Below are 15,282 nucleotides of genomic sequence, written 5' to 3'. Positions count from 1 at the left end.
AACATAACATCGCCATGGTAGTAAAGAAAGCCAACCCCGACTCCTTGAATTCTCTATCGACTACCGCTGCTCGGGGGGCTCAGCTGCGCCCAATCATCGGCAGTCTGACCACCAGTCGCCTCCTTTAACACACGTATACGGGGGTTTGCATTGCGTCGGGCCTGTGTATCCCTGCCCACCACATCTATTGGCCAAAGGCGTCAGTGATCAATACTGTGCCGCCCAGCCAGGCAGGACGCGAGATAGAGCGGAAAGGAGGAGAGAACTTACTGTCCCCATTGGTCCACCAGCGTTCCTCCGGTCGGCGTCGGTTCCGGGGTCGTCTGCACTGCTTTTTTAGTGACATATACTGTAGTAGCAGGCATGTCTCCTCTTCCCGCCGTCACGGTGACGGTAGCCGTGACGGTGGACACTACGGCGGTGCAGCCCGATGACACGTTTGCCACCGGGACGCTACGTCGCTAGTGAAGATAATGAAATCGCACTGCTGCTTACCATCGTCCGGGTCGTCAACGTGGTTCCCGGCGGCGGCGTGTTCGTGGGCGAAGGCGGGCTGGTACCGCCTCCTGAAGTCAGAGCCGAGTAGACGCCGTCCAGGAAGCCGGAGTTGGCGTATAGCTGGCTCATGTCCCACATCTATTAGGCAACCACAGGTCAGTATCTCTATTCGCCCGACGGGGAGGTGTTGTAAGGAAGAGACGCTATGCCAACTCCCACATCTACTGCGGGGATACGAACCATGATGCCACCAAAGCTGGAGAATTGCTTGGAGTAAGCAATGACCGACGCCAGCGTGCTGGCAGGCACATAACCGCCACCCGCGCCGGTGTTAGCCGGAATGCCGATCAGGACCTTGACGTCCTTGTTTATGCTCGTCTGCTTGGCCCAGTTGTCCCACGTCCCAAAATTGTAGTTGTTCTGAGTCGCGTCGCCAGGCCGGTAGGACGAGACGCCGCAGTAGTTGTTGTAGAACTGGACGAACACGAAATCGAGCGCCACGTTGACGAGGATGTCGTTGTCCGCCACGTCTGGATAGGGACATTGCGGCGCCGCCGACAGGTAGTAGCGCTTGCCCGACGCGGAGTCCATGAGCGAGCGCAGCTTCGCCGCGAAGGGCCTCATATTAGACGTCGACGACTCGAAGTCGAAGTCGAACCCGTCTATCACGGCACTTCGGAAGGGCCGGTTGGCCGTGCCGGTGCTGGGCCCGAATAGGTTCCATATGTTGGTGGCAGCGGCTTCGGCGTCGGAAGGGGAGCTGAAGCCGCCCTCCGTGTAGGTCGCGCCGCCGAGGGAGAGCAAGATGGTCTTTCCATTGCTCTGGCAGGTCTTGATGTCTTCCCTGATGGTCCGTCTTAGTCAGCTGCACCCGTCGTCGCCCATCGGTCATTACTTACTCGATTTGGGGGCAGTTTAGAAGCTGCGTACCGGCATATACGGTACAGTTATCCCCGGCATTGGCAAAGTTGGTGATGGGGGTCTTGATGCCGTTCATGAACGCCAGGGGGGTAATGTTGATCTTGGAATCTGGGATGGCCTCTCTGTCAGTGAATGTCCCGGGAAGAACCATGGATGTGCTACGTACTGGCACAGTATACGCTCAAGCGCTGCTGGGATGATGCCTGTCCATACGAATTCTGCCCCCAGTAGACTGCAATGTTTGTTTTGGAGTCGGCAGACACCGAAGTTACAAGGGACAGCAATGCCACCAGCGGTAGGACAAGTGTCGCACGGAGCGTCATGTTCGGCCTCATGTCTTCTGAGTGAGATGCAAAGGAGCGTACAAACACTTTGAGAGTGCAAAGTAAGGACCGAGGTACGAGCTGTGAGATATAATGTCTGAAGACGAGCGTCTCTCTGTTCTAGCCTGCCAACCACAGGGGGCAATTTCGAAGCCTTCTGTCTCAGCCATGGCTCCGATATTTAAGCAGTCCAGACCTTTCACACAGCCTGCAATTTTAGCCCCTGACGATGGATGGCGAGGGCTACGGTTGGGAATCTGAGGAAATGCCGTTGGTGGGGGTTCAGTGCTGGTCAGGAATGTGGTGTTGGTGGTCGGGCGCAGGATGCACGAGACAGGCTAGGGAGAAGCATGAGACAGGGCAGGGAGAAACACAAGAACAGGTGTTCTGGAAGAATACTACGCTGGGTCACGCAGGTACACACCAATAGCCGACTTTCAACTCTTCTCCAACGTAACAACGTAACGTTCCCTGCTCGCTAAAATCCTTATCAACATCCTGGATGCCGATCGCGTTGGAGACTAGGGCGCGTGAATCTCCTGCTCCTCCTCTTCTGAATCCTCACTCGAGCTTCCTTTTCCGATTACCCATGATAGCATTTTCGGTTCGTCTGCACCCTCTTCCGTCCAATCATGCGCCTTTGCCGAGTGCCGCCTTCCTTTACTGCCGGCCAAAGCTTATCTTGTCGTAGCTGGGCGCTTGAGATTCCAGGTCACTCCGTCCATAGTAGTGACCAGCCGTGTGGCACGCTAGAAAGTCACGTGCAGCGACCGGTGAAAGCCAAATCAGACTTCAACTCACGGCATGGCCTGCCAACAGGCTCATCCGCCCAGAACAGCCCCAAGGGCAATGGCTGCAACGTATCATGGGTTGATGGAACAATTGCGCCCTCCAAGCCTCATCGCGCCGGACGTAACGAGTCCTCTTGGTGAGTCGGCCGGGGTAGTGCGGAGTGGCGGGCTACTGTTGGAAGAGCAGCCGGTGGGGGGCAGCGTCATGCAGGGGACTTCTGGATACTGAGAGTCCTTGATCCAGGGATCTGGGGGTCGCATCAAGACCATGCCGTTCCGAGATGCTTCTATCTCCCCTTGATGGTGAATTGAGCATGGCTGGTTGAATCCATAGTGTTGTTGGTCGGATTCATGTGGTGTTGGTGTAGGTGTTGGCCTTGGCTCAATTCAGCACTGCCCAGCTTGCCAGCTACCGGACTTAGTGGGCTGACTTGCCGTTGGCCGAGTTTAGTCGGCTAAATTTAGCGTCGTGATGGCGGTGCTCCCACTGGATTACGCCGTTATACGGATCCGGGATAATTTAGTGATATTGGTATAACCGTCTAAACTGCTTATTTCACTGAGTTAGGTATAATCAGATAGATTTGTCTTCTAGACCTTTTTCCTCGGGGGTTGCCTAGGCCTGTTTTGGCTCACCTGGCGCCAGAGCAATAAGACGTACGGTCTGCTGGACGTTGTCGGCGCCATGAAGAAGTGCAGCGGCTCGTTTTCGAAGAAGTTTTAGTCCTCGAAGACAGGGCTTATTTAGAGAAGAAGACAGTGTAGTCGTCCAACGCGCTGCCTATATCCTGGGTGGTAGTGCCACCACGTTGGCGTATCAGGTGGGCCAACCCGAGAATCGGCGGTGGGAGGGGGGAAGGCGAAGGCGGTGCGATAACGGTCAGGGTGACCATGATCGTGATGAACGAAACTTGGGCCATGATGTCGTTCTGGTTGTGGTCGATTATGGTGAGGTAGTGGTTTACGGAGACAAGGAAAAGGGGACAGTGGACGTTGTCTAATCTAACTTTGACACCCAACACCACCATTGCTGCTTCCTTCATATCGGAATTCGGATGCCAACATGAAAAATGCGTAAGTAGGTAGGAAGCGACATGCCCAATCGCACACGCTGATCTCATGGTATAACCAATTCGTGCGCCTCAGCTCAGCGTAGCCCCCTGGGCATCGCAACCTTGCAGCTCACCACCCGTTTTCATAAGGACCATCGGCATACATGTCTGCCTCTTGTTCCGCCTTGGCGATCTTTTCCCAGTCACTATCCCTGAACAGGTCCCTCAATCCGTCCGAAGCTTCTTTTAGCTCCTCGTCATTGAGTGGCCCACCTTTTTGAAAGTAATTACCAATGCAGCCCAGCACCCTGTCGCCGTTCTGAGGCACGGCGCAGGGTCCTTCCCCCCGGTAAGCTCTGAAACTCCAGTAGTGTTCTGCCAAGTAGCAGCGGTCTTCGCTTTCCTCATCGCCAGCATCCCTGCGCTTCGCTAGGCCATCCCGAACTGTGACGCCTGCATTCCTGAATCCGTCCCAGTGATCACTCGGGCAGTCGGCCTCCTCGACGTACAGGTCCACGCTCCAACCGGGACGGCCGCGAAACCGGGTCCGGATAGACTCTTCCCAATCCGGGACATAGTCGTCGAAATTTTTTATACTCCCCGACATTTTACCGTCTATTCGCCGGTTCCCCGTAAAGGCGTCTCCGCAGCACGAATATCAGCCTGCACTTCCCGGAACCCGTCGGCTTGTAAAAGAGATTGGACAAGGTCAGGGCCGTGGGCACATTCATACCCGGTCAGGCCCGAGCTCATCCCGTCCTCTAGCACGAGCAGGCCCAATTGGAGGCCGGGGAACAACCCTAATAGAGCGCCTACGTGGAAACCTCGGGCATCGGGCTCGGGGCTGGGCCTCGTACTCGAAATGTCGGCTGCGGAAGGATAAGGTAGTTGGAAGCACACGATGCTGTAGCAGACGTTCAAGTACTTCAGCTGCCGGATCTGCTCTGGGTTCATGGACATCAGGCAACGCAATATATCCGGTGCGTCCATGCAACAGATCATTACATGGCGCAACACAAGTGGAGAGGCTTCTGCGTAGACTTGTCGACAAACGTGCAAGATGGCCAGCCGCGGATCAAGTCCTTCTTCTCTTCTTCGGAACGGTCTTGGGGGTTGTTGCGATCAAAGACGAGTTGGCGAAACAAGGATACGTATACCTGATCGCGGATCCCGCGGGGAAGACGCAGGTAAGGGGAGGGCGTAGTCATAGTGACCGATTTTGCTGATTTCAACCGAGGTGGTTGTTTAACAAATCATTAGCCAGGTACATGAGATAGATGCCAGACGAACCCGCGGCTGAAAACACACCGTATGTTGCCAAGGCCGGAATTTTCTCGGCCTGCAGGATGAGACCCCTGCCGATCGTTTTGCGGGACCTCGGAATTATCAAACATACCTCATTTGGCTTAAACGCTTTCGCTACGATATAATTGACTCCTAGAGAAATACTAAGCCAACCACTGAATCCAACCCATCTGACCTGAATTCTGGTTCATGACAGTGCCTTTGGTCGCTTCGGGCGAAGCAACTTCAGGGCTGCGGCCAGACCAGTCGCTGTGTTCTCCTGGGTGGTGTAGGAGAGCATATAATTTGAATAACCTACTAAAAGGTCCCGCCAGGAAAAGTATATAATTCCACGGATCTCTGCAAACCTTGAATCAATGCCCACAAGCCTCATGGGTTAGCAGTCATATCATCATCACTACCTTTAAACTTGTATCGGAGAAAGGTCACACGAGGGTATATTTCACACACGTAGCCCAGAACATCAATCTTTATTAAAACTCATACACCCACTCATGGAATATTACGAGACACAGAAGTTGTGGCTACTTTATTCAGTTACAATATCCCACTGGAACTAAAAATGATCTTTCCTCAAGACGTCGTCCAACCCTCGACGTCGCGAACATCGACGTTGCCGGCATCGAACCCCTGTGCTCCCCGGCATATGACTCGGATTGGGCTTACAAACTAGCCATCCATCCAGTATGACGGGTTCCTCGCGAGTCAACAGCGATGGCCTGTGGGCGCCCAGATAAAGGAACAGCCACCGCAAACTCTTACCACTCAGCAAGCACAACCGTCGCCATCTGGCGGAGGGCGCTGTTCGCCGAGAGCCCTCGATTGTGGAGCTCAAACAGATGATTGTAGGTCTACAATCACCGGACCCCAAGTTCCAGAGGCGACCAACAAGACGAGCGAATCAGAGAAGCCCGCACTGGTATTTGGATCCATACCTCGGCAACATCAGTTTGACTTTATCTCTCTCGTCGACCACGGGACAGCCACTCAGTTGCCGGTGCCAAGCCCAGGCGTACCACTTACTACACCGTTAATACTGCAATCATCGAAGCCTACAAATAAGCCGCTCGCTAAGGCAGCGAGGCTTGGATCACAACCAGTAGCTCAGACGACGCCTCCCCCGTATAAGCAGATCTACGAAAACATAGAGGTGTTCCGTCGAAGCGGCGAGCGGTCAAGATATCTCGCAAACCATGCAACAAGGTTGGCAGATCTGGGGGATCGCATTGTCATGTTTACCGATGGAAGCGCCCGATCAGCCGGATATGGCTCCCCTAGAACCTCAGCGGTAACTTGCAGGCATGTTCACGATACAAAAGGCGTGCCGAAAAAGCCATGGATCAATAGGTCATTCGGTGTTTGGGGAATTGAAACGTCACAAGAGGCAAAGATCGTGGCCGTTGCTGAGGCGGTGAACGCCTTGGAGCAGGAAGTCCGTTCATACGTCGAGGCTAGGAAGCAGCAAGCGAATTCGCGGTTTCGTGTTCTGATCTTCAGCGATTCCAAGAACTGTCTGAGCATCCTTGACAGGATGACTCAAACTTTGATGGAGGAGAGACCTTTCACAGGACGTGATTGGACGGTAGAACGCCTCAAAGCCAGCGTCAAACGTCTCGTGGAAACTATCGCGTCCACCAATTTGGAGTTGCCTATAGAATTCCATTGGATCAAGAGCCATTCAGGAATTGAAGGCAATAATCGCGCTGATAGACTGGCGTCTGAAGCGTTTCCGATCACCAAATCCTATTTCTCAGGTCACAACCCGCCTGCCTGTCCCGCCACGCATGAAGTTGTAGAAAATGGAGGAAATGAAGAGTGCGCTTGCAATGCGGCAGGAAGCAAAGTCCAATAATGCTCCCTTGGCAGACGAACCATTGTCAGCCACCGAAAGCGCAAACGAGACAGACGAATCTTGGAAGACAATAATATGGGACATTGAGCCCATTATTGACAATGCCAAACCCAACGCAGAGCCCCAAGCAAATGATACTGCTCCCCTTTCGGACGTGTACAGAACGATTGCAGACCTCAGGAGGGAGTTGCGGGAACAACGCGAAGAAGAACGACAAAAGAGCGAAAAGATGACTTCGAAGTTTTTGCAGGCAATGGTAGAGCTGAAGAGACCATCACTAAACGAAGATGGGATGGCACAATCGAAGCAAAAACCGGATAAACAGCGAAGACGGAATGCCCTTGTCGCCACGATCCGCCAGGCTGGCAAAAGACTTCGCAGCATCGGTCGAAAATCTCGGTCGAGCTAGAGTCGCCCAAATCGATGCTACTAATAACATATATTAGAAGCACCGACAGAGGCGGGATGTCTCGCCATAGGTTAGCCAAGGATGAGCCCACAGGCGGTGTTGGCCGGATCTAGGGGCCTATTGGTTGACGAGATGCAGATCTTTTCAGACTTAATGGCACTGGGGGTCGCTTTTTTCGCCAAATATAGCTCAGCAGGACCAACAATCAAATAGAGATTTTTAATTCGCCCAGAAGGCCCCATTGCCCCATCCGGCGTAGCAAACCTGCACGTATTCGAGCCACAGAAAACGCATCAACCATGCACACTTGTTTGCTTCACGTTGGCCCTAGTGAGTCCGACACCAAAACGATGTAGATCTCCCCAGTGTTACGTGCCTGCTCCTATTGGCAGTCGAGGTTGGCAGCACAGATGATGCGACCCGAACAGAGACACACACACTAAATCGGAGATCGACATCCTCATTGGACAGGTATAGTAAGGCTGAAGTGCAAAAAAAAGTCCTTTGTTGGTTCAACTAGACCAACGAAACTACTGGAGGCAATCAATGGCTCCGGACAGACTCTCTGCGTGGAAAAGGACTCCGCGCATCCATATGCAGCTTACGCCAAGCAGGTCCTGTCCAGAAAACCTTCACATCCAACTGCTGCGAGGCGACCTGGAAAGACGTTGTGGAGGAAGAAGTGGCCAACGACACCCAAAAGGCGAACCAAAGTCCCCAATGGCGCAGTAGGCAGGCTCAGGGCCATGCGTAAAAAGGCATAGAGACTTCTACCGCTACTCGTGCTTAGACGATGCAAGACACAACCCAATCAAGCCAAGCCTACTATTCTTACACCGTTTCTAATGCTATTGAACCCCATAATGCTTTGGGCTGTGAGTCTCCTGTCAGGCTGCTGTCTTGCAACCAACGAACTACAAATCATTGACGATCTACAAGTTGAGGCCACCAAGGCCTTGGAAGCTTCACATGTGAAGAGAGAAGCGGGGTGTTTGATGAAAAACGCTGCAGTACGTCGCGACTGGTCAGTCTCGCCACTCCTCACCAACTACCCCCATTTAACCTGAAGTCGGGGCCTCAGGGCATCCTTGGCTACTACAGAAAAAGAAGACTACATTCGCGCGGTTCAGTATCTTTGAGATCGACCCTCCGAAGGAACTCCTGCCTTCTCGGCTGCCCAGAACCTGTACGATGACTTTGTAGCCACGCACATCAACCAGACGGAAAACATCCATTCCACTGGGAGGTTCTGACCTGGCACCGCTTATTCATCTGATCTTGGGAATCCCGACTCCGCAATGAGTGTGGCTACAAAGGCTATCTTCCCGTAAGTCGCCGCATCTAGTATAAGGTGTCATGCCTAACCGTGACTAGTATTGGAACTGGTTCGAATGTCCCGACCACCTGACGGACTCTCCTGTATTCGACGGCAGTGACACCAGCATGGGCGACGATGGCGACTATTTCGAGCACAACGGCACCTTGATCGCAAATAGCTTCCTCCTGCCATCTGGAAAAGGGGGTGGCTGTGTCAAAAGCGGCCCGTCCGCCAAGTTAGTCTTCGTCCGAACCCAGCCACACCTTCGACCATCGTGCTACGAGATAAGATCAAAACACTGACATGGGAGAGCAGTCGCACCATTCACCTAGGACCTCTTCAACCGAAAATGCAGGGAATGAGCCCCGTCATGACATCGATCCGAGACTACAACCCTCGCTGTCTACGGCGGAATCTAAGCGTAGTGCCAGCAGCTGCTTTCATACATCAGGATCTGCACAACTTGATTACGGGCGATGCTTCCAGGACCGTTGGCTCGTTTCAGGCGGAGCTGCAGTCATCATAGCGTGGCAAGATGTTCACGATGCATAACGCCGGCCACTAGTCCCTGGGCGGCGACGCCACATGCAGTCCCTCGTCGTACAACGACCCGTCGTTCTACCTCCATCACATGCTAGATACACTTGGGGGATCACCGCTGTGCTACATCTATGCTTAACGAAGAGCAGAGTAGTCAAGTTCATGGTCCATGCAATAGTAGCCCCTTTTATAGTTACTAGAGTTATGCCAGTCCCGTTTAGTCTATCTCTGGAACCCTGCCGTGATGTCTTATGAATGGAGCTTATTCTACGAGGTAATACATACAACAAGTGCCGTGACGAGTCAGACATACGAACTACTCAAATATTTACACAGCGTCATATTTGGGACTACCTGCGATAGCTGTGTCTCAAGGGCCAGCCTATTTGGTTGAAACTTCACTTATCGAGAAGCCCGTGTGAAAATACAAACAGTCTCCCGACTCCCGATTGTCGCGTTTCATCCATCCGCCCTTCCCACTCAAAGCCTTGGAACTCACCAGAGCCTGGTCCGGATGCCACAGCGCCAAGGGCCCGGTCCGCACTGCTTTCAGTGGCGGTAGCCACCACCATAGCCACCGCCACCTCCGCCGCCGCCACCACCACCTCCCCCAACAGATCCAGATCCGCCGACGCAGATACTACCGCTGCCTCCGGCATAGCCGCCACCATAACCACTGCCTCCGCCGCCTCCGCCTCCGCCTCCTCCGCCGTAGCCACTACCACCTTTGCTCTTCCCTAGAAGCAGCAATGCATGTCAGTTTCCACGATGGTCTACAATAGGGGCACAATCCGCTCGGGAAAAGGAGGTAGTATAGGCAATACTAACACAAGGTAGCGGCTTCTGGCGAATTGTTGTCGGCAGCAGGCTGCGAGCCGCCGACATCTCGGGTATCACGATTGTGAATGTGGTAAATATCGTCGTCCGCTTGCTGCACCGGCTGGTTGTGATAGGGTGTATTGATCTCGTGGCCCTCGACCGCCGCTTCAGTGCGAGACAAGGCCAGGGCGCCGACGTTAACGACCAGCAGAAGCGCGGCGATGAAGGTCTTCTTCATTATGTCTTCTGAGGAGAGACGAGTCTCAACGGGGATAGAATAAGTGATGAAGAGTTTACTGTCAAGTGTCGCGGTCCGGTGATGGGTAGAGACAGAAAGATCAAACTGTCCATCACGAGGACGAGGAGCCCCTTAAATGCTCAGCCAGCTCTTTAGTGTTAGTGCACATGCGAGCGAAGAAAACATCATGAACAAGACAGCATATCGTATGTTCTAGGATCTGGACAACGATTGGCGCGGCCACACGCAGAGCCCACCATGAAGTCAAGCGCCTTGCTCGTGAGGTGCCAAGGGGCCCTGCGCAATGCTATCGAGTCGTTAAGCAGCCCCAAGCTGCGTGAGTCTCGGAGACATCCGCCTCGAATCTCGTCTCGCAAACCCCCGTCACGTGGCCGTGGGCCGTGGCTCGGCCCGCATTCGTAAAGGGACGAACGAAGACTGGCTGCGGCTCGACGGACCCGATTATTTGGGTTTCTGCTCTTGCGACGATATAAGATTGAGCTTAAAATGGTAGATACCAGGGACGACTCCGAAAGAGAGACGATTCAGTGCGGGTAGTTCCGCGTGTAGCTCACGAAAACGAGGGATAGCTCTGCGTCACGCCAGGTAATTAGGGTTCATAGTTCATACAAGCCACGGATATGGGGTTCGCCCGAAAACCTGCTCCGCTATCCGATCATGATCATGGATTTGAGGCCAATGCAGGGTCCGTGTACGCTCTGAACTTGTTCATCGGATGATCCTTCCCGTACCTGTCCGGCAGCATGGTTTGTCGGCATAGCTCAGGAACAATTTCTCACTTCAAATAGCAGCCCTGGAGGAGAAAGTAGATGCTGCTGTGACGACATCGAGTCAGGATAGTGACCTGCTTGCCAAGGGGCCCATTTGGAGGTGAGCTGGCATGTTCATCGCCTTGACTCCCATTGCGCCGTGACGTTGATCTTGGCAATTCTCGCCAACATGCCTCTTCTTAAAACCGGAACTCAACCTTATTGCGGCCGGTGCCAGAAAGCCCAATCGCCATCGTGATTGCCGACCACCGTGATTGCCATTGTGTTTGCAGTCTCTTGTTACCCGAATCGTATATCAGCTTTATGCTCGGCTCATCCGGGATCGGTTCCTTCGGGTTTCCTTCTAGTGTGATTGAAGGTTGGGTGAAGCAACTAACCATCTGAATGGCACAAATTGCCTCTTGCATACCGTAGAAAATATGTTTAATCTGAACGTATTAAGAAGCAAAGGGGGCCTCGGCATCAGCGGAGTTAGTCACAGAGGTTGGTGGAGAAAAGACAAGACCGCTTGCGCCACAGCCTCAACCAGCCCGCAGTAGGACTCGCATAGAAGCAAACTGTGCTTTGACAGTTTGGTGCAGTGCGGAGAATAATGCGACTAAATCTCGCCTGTGTGGAGGTGTCCGCGAGGCATTTCCACCAGCCCTCACCCCCGGGCTCGGCTACCCTGATGCAACGCTGGGCGTACTCAAGCCAAACCAGATAACAACGGACAACGGCCGACCTGTGGAAGCTACTGGCCGAGTCATCGGAGACGTACGGGATTTCCGCTTGGCCTTTGACGCGCTCGAGACTCAATTGAGACCATGCAACGACTTGTGCCGCGGCAAGGAGCAAGTTATTTTCTTTCGAAGGCCTTACTCCGAGTGACATAACGCAGTCGCTGCGCCAGTTGAACAAGACTGTGAGCCGTTTGCCAGCGGCTTACAGGCAAGCATCCTAGGATCGCTAATGGACTACTGCTCGTAGAGCATGGTTCTAGAAGTAGAAAAGCAGCAAAGCGTGTGCCACGGTTGGCCATCTCCAATGTCACCGTCACGCACTTACACACACCTAAGACGTCTATGACGCTAAACTAGTCCGGCAGCGCTGATTCTGGCCATGAAGGTTCTAAATCAATAACTCATGCCACGATGCCGTTATAGTTGCTAGCAATTGTAATCAACGGATGTGACGAACAGGATGCGATCACTTAAATCCACCTTTCAGGTTGCATGGACAGCACGTGTGAAGGGCTCTAGGATGGTTTCAAGCGAGTGGGCACTGCGAGCAAGATAAACTTGCGCATTTACGAGTTGAGTTTATTTAATTCGATAAGGCAATAAATTCTCCCAGCGTGGGATAAGCAGTAACGACACCGGAGAGGGGTCTTTTGCTACCGAGAAAGGTCTTTTTATTACAGTAAAACAACCCAGCCCCTTCCTTTGAAGGGAAACCTTGATCGGTATTTCGACCAAATCCCCATTTGCATTCTTGTTTCTGGCGTCCATAGCACTATGGCATACATGGGCATAAGCACAAGCCCCGCCACCCCAGTCGCGCTTTCCGACGGCAAGCCGCATAGTATACGCAAATTCTATGGTGCTGTGCGAGAGTGGACACGCAAGCAATGGCGCGCCCTTCGACCATCCAGGCCTCGGGCGCAGGCACAGGCGCGGGAGAAACCGCTGTGGTGGCTGAGAATGCAATACAACCTAGTCCTCAGCTCTCTTTACCAGCTGCCAGACGAGCTGGTGCTTGCCATATGCCGCGACCTTGAAGGCTCCGACGTGTATATCATGCGTCAGACTTGTTCCTTGTTCCGGCGCGTCTTGGCCGCCCCGGAGTTCGTGCGGTCAGTGGAATTAATTTACATTGGATTGTACTTGATTACAGTGAAACGCTCGACTGTCGATCTCCCCAACCTTCAAGTGGACTGGGATGACGTCTTTGAGCGCCTCCGCCGGCGCCGGTGCTGTTCGGCCTGCATCGATGCGAGGATCCCCAAGCAAGTCGGGGGTGCTTCTCCCTACGACACCACCATGCTGCGGATGGCGAACGAGACCAAGTACTGTACCGAATGCCAGGCCTGGCACCCTCTGATCATGTTCTCGCAAACCCAGCGTGAAGCCGAGGGCGGAGCGACCTGCATCATGGTCGAAGGCGGCGTTGCGGTCTGCCCACACCATACTGTCTCTCTGAGGAAGCTGCGGGAGTGGCAAGACATGATCCGGAACAGCAGTGGCGAGCTCCAACCGCCTCCGTGGCTTCTACGCTGCGACCTGTGCTTTCAAGATCTAGAGGACCCCTTACGTTCTTCAGCGGTCCAGCCTTCTGCGACGTGTCTTTTGCCCGAGGTGGTCAGGACGACCGCCAGTAAGGGCGCACTCTGCGTGCAATGGGCCCTACCGCTTCGGGTGGACGCGAAAGCAGTAGTCGCCGCGGGTGACACGATAGTGCACTGGAGGGCAGGCGTCTCTAACTCGCACCAAGCCGAAAAAGTTGAGAAGGCTTTGTCCCAGGCGGCCGAGGGATATAACGATCTTCTGTGTCCCCATGTCAGTTTCGATGATCTGCATGTTTTCCACGACTTCACGCAGGATTCATATAATTTAGCGATGGACTTTCGACGAGGGTGGCTTACTCCCAGAAGTGCAGTAGGAACCCACGGATTCATTGCAACGCCTGATGACCCTCGCGCAGCCGTACCCTCAGTCCTTGGAATTTGCAGAGTTTGTTCGAGTCCCGGCAGGATCAGGCAACTCGACCGGCCGTGGCCGATCTATGAGTATTTCTGGGGTTTGGGAGAACACGGACTTTCTCTTGAACGGCACCTGAATCTGCCAGTACCAGACTTAACGGCCCCATTTTCCCCGGTGCATGAAGCCTGGCTACAGATGCTGAGTCCTCCGTCGTACGGACTCTGCACGGACAGCGTCCTACAACATATCACATGGTGCCCCGACAAGCAGTGCGCAAATGGTAGGACTTGGGCCTCTCACCAGAGACACCTGGATAACATCATTGTGCACCATCAAGCCATGAAATCGAGGTTTTCGCCGCAGTTTTACCGAGAAAGATTCTCCCCAGGCCGACTTCATCTGACGCCTTAGCGATAGTGGCGTCCTGGGTGAATCACTGGGAAGGAGCGCAAGAAGAGGATGCGTCAGCCTCATATGTTTAGGGGGGTGAAGTTTCTCCCCAATTGCAGAAGGCAAACTCTAAGTTGAACCACCATATTCCAGTGAAAGGCTATATTATTCATGCGTCATATATCTCTTTTTTTCTTAGCACCAGGTTCCTCAAGTAAAGATAACCCCATGAAATCTCCAAAGGCTGTCGTAAATGTGCCCAAATGGAGATTGGGTCTCTTGAGGTGGTACGCCACCGACCAGACAGTCCGATACACGCCATAGTAGTCCTGTCGAGTATTCAGGCGATACTTAGAGGGCCGTTTCTGCATAGGACCCTTCCCAGTCAAAAGTGAGTTCCACTTGGGATCGAGCCGGTCGACACCAGCACCCAAGTTTCTATACACCGTGAATCGAACGAGAAACTCATGGTCCCGAATTTCTAGGCTTTGTTCCAAGTCGCAGTGGCATGTCGTACAAATATGAATCTCCGCCAGCCTCCCAGTGTCACTGTCCCAATTGACCCCTGGATCTCCGAGCCAACGAGCCGATGTATACGAAATGCGCGCGGATGCCTTAAGCCCGCTGCTTCCATTTGTCACCCTAAGATTCACTAGCGATACAGTGAAATGAGGGCACATGGTTATTATGGTATCATCTACGCCTCGTGCATCTATACGTAAGATGATCTCTTGCTTTTGCAGGAAGTCCCGGCAATGGTAAATTTCATTCGACCACGTGTAGTTGTTGGATTCACTGTGGCACATGTACTCCTGGATGCCTCTTGAGTGGTCCATTATGTTGCCATTCTTCTCGAGGTTCCGGCGAGCCGAGTCCAGATGGTAGAAAGCGAGGTGGCAAGGAATCGATGGATGTATAGACGTGAGTGTGCCGAATGATCCAGCATCAAGTGGCAAGCCAGTCCCATAACGCCACTTAAGGACTTTCTGTCGAAGCAACCTCTAATACCGCCATTCGCTAACTAAAAATTGGGATGGCGGATACGGCGTACAGAATACGGCTTGTGAGGATTTGAACTGCTTCTCTGTCTGCAAAACTAGTAGCTTTCACTAACGCTGTGACGTACGATACCATCCACCATACCCAACACAGTAGTAATCACGAGGTTTGAACTCCGTCCTCGCCTCACAGCTTCATGGTGATAAACGTAAGAAGCTCGACCGCGGTCGCCTCGATGCCCATGAGCATTCTATCGATCCGACCGAGATGGAAGGGGTGGACAGCATGATCAACCGGGTGTAACAGGCAGTGGGGATGACCGGTGGAAGCATCAGTTTAGGTCGCGTCCATACAC

General features: G+C 53.3%; 9 protein-coding genes across 9 annotated transcripts; 4 read left to right on the top strand and 5 right to left on the bottom strand.

Annotated features, from left to right (window-relative positions):
• Window positions 1-93: 93 nt before the first annotated feature.
• PG994_000895 (chitinase) lies at window positions 94-1,742 on the bottom strand (the record flags this gene model as incomplete). The annotated part of the gene is made up of 6 exons (XM_066852304.1): window positions 94-184; window positions 271-461; window positions 496-636; window positions 739-1,342; window positions 1,398-1,527; window positions 1,586-1,742. The coding sequence occupies 6 exons, from the start codon at window positions 1,740-1,742 to the stop codon at window positions 94-96; spliced, it is 1,314 nt and encodes a 437-aa protein (XP_066720445.1).
• Window positions 1,743-3,273: 1,531 nt separating this feature from the next.
• On the bottom strand, window positions 3,274-3,453 carry PG994_000894 (uncharacterized protein; the record flags this gene model as incomplete). The annotated part of the gene is made up of 1 exon (XM_066852303.1): window positions 3,274-3,453. One exon carries the CDS (start codon window positions 3,451-3,453, stop codon window positions 3,274-3,276), a length of 180 nt encoding a protein of 59 aa, XP_066720444.1.
• Window positions 3,454-3,715: 262 nt separating this feature from the next.
• On the bottom strand, window positions 3,716-4,192 carry PG994_000893 (uncharacterized protein; the record flags this gene model as incomplete). Its single annotated transcript, XM_066852302.1, has 1 exon — window positions 3,716-4,192. One exon carries the CDS (start codon window positions 4,190-4,192, stop codon window positions 3,716-3,718), a length of 477 nt encoding a protein of 158 aa, XP_066720443.1.
• Window positions 4,193-4,200: 8 nt separating this feature from the next.
• PG994_000892 (uncharacterized protein) lies at window positions 4,201-4,545 on the bottom strand (the record flags this gene model as incomplete). The annotated part of the gene is made up of 1 exon (XM_066852301.1): window positions 4,201-4,545. One exon carries the CDS (start codon window positions 4,543-4,545, stop codon window positions 4,201-4,203), a length of 345 nt encoding a protein of 114 aa, XP_066720442.1.
• Window positions 4,546-5,452: 907 nt separating this feature from the next.
• On the top strand, window positions 5,453-7,151 carry PG994_000891 (uncharacterized protein; the record flags this gene model as incomplete). The annotated part of the gene is made up of 3 exons (XM_066852300.1): window positions 5,453-5,470; window positions 5,576-6,682; window positions 6,726-7,151. 3 exons carry the CDS (start codon window positions 5,453-5,455, stop codon window positions 7,149-7,151), a joined length of 1,551 nt encoding a protein of 516 aa, XP_066720441.1.
• Window positions 7,152-8,014: 863 nt separating this feature from the next.
• On the top strand, window positions 8,015-8,995 carry PG994_000890 (uncharacterized protein; the record flags this gene model as incomplete). Its single annotated transcript, XM_066852299.1, has 3 exons — window positions 8,015-8,161; window positions 8,526-8,704; window positions 8,785-8,995. The coding sequence occupies 3 exons, from the start codon at window positions 8,015-8,017 to the stop codon at window positions 8,993-8,995; spliced, it is 537 nt and encodes a 178-aa protein (XP_066720440.1).
• A 563-nt stretch (window positions 8,996-9,558) lies between these two features.
• Window positions 9,559-10,066, bottom strand: PG994_000889 (uncharacterized protein; the record flags this gene model as incomplete). Its single annotated transcript, XM_066852298.1, has 2 exons — window positions 9,559-9,746; window positions 9,838-10,066. The coding sequence occupies 2 exons, from the start codon at window positions 10,064-10,066 to the stop codon at window positions 9,559-9,561; spliced, it is 417 nt and encodes a 138-aa protein (XP_066720439.1).
• A 258-nt stretch (window positions 10,067-10,324) lies between these two features.
• PG994_000888 (uncharacterized protein) lies at window positions 10,325-11,727 on the top strand (the record flags this gene model as incomplete). The annotated part of the gene is made up of 3 exons (XM_066852297.1): window positions 10,325-10,403; window positions 10,879-10,957; window positions 11,439-11,727. 3 exons carry the CDS (start codon window positions 10,325-10,327, stop codon window positions 11,725-11,727), a joined length of 447 nt encoding a protein of 148 aa, XP_066720438.1.
• A 626-nt stretch (window positions 11,728-12,353) lies between these two features.
• On the top strand, window positions 12,354-13,949 carry PG994_000887 (uncharacterized protein; the record flags this gene model as incomplete). The annotated part of the gene is made up of 1 exon (XM_066852296.1): window positions 12,354-13,949. The coding sequence occupies one exon, from the start codon at window positions 12,354-12,356 to the stop codon at window positions 13,947-13,949; it is 1,596 nt and encodes a 531-aa protein (XP_066720437.1).
• Between the last annotated feature and the right edge of the window lie 1,333 nt (window positions 13,950-15,282).

The sequence above is a fragment of the Apiospora phragmitis genome, assembly GCF_038363925.1.
Source record: "Apiospora phragmitis strain CBS 135458 chromosome Unknown utg000002l:1.0-5516284.0:1.0-5523493.0, whole genome shotgun sequence".
NCBI lineage: Eukaryota > Fungi > Ascomycota > Sordariomycetes > Amphisphaeriales > Apiosporaceae > Apiospora > Apiospora phragmitis.
This window is presented reverse-complemented; position numbering and strand designations above follow the sequence as displayed.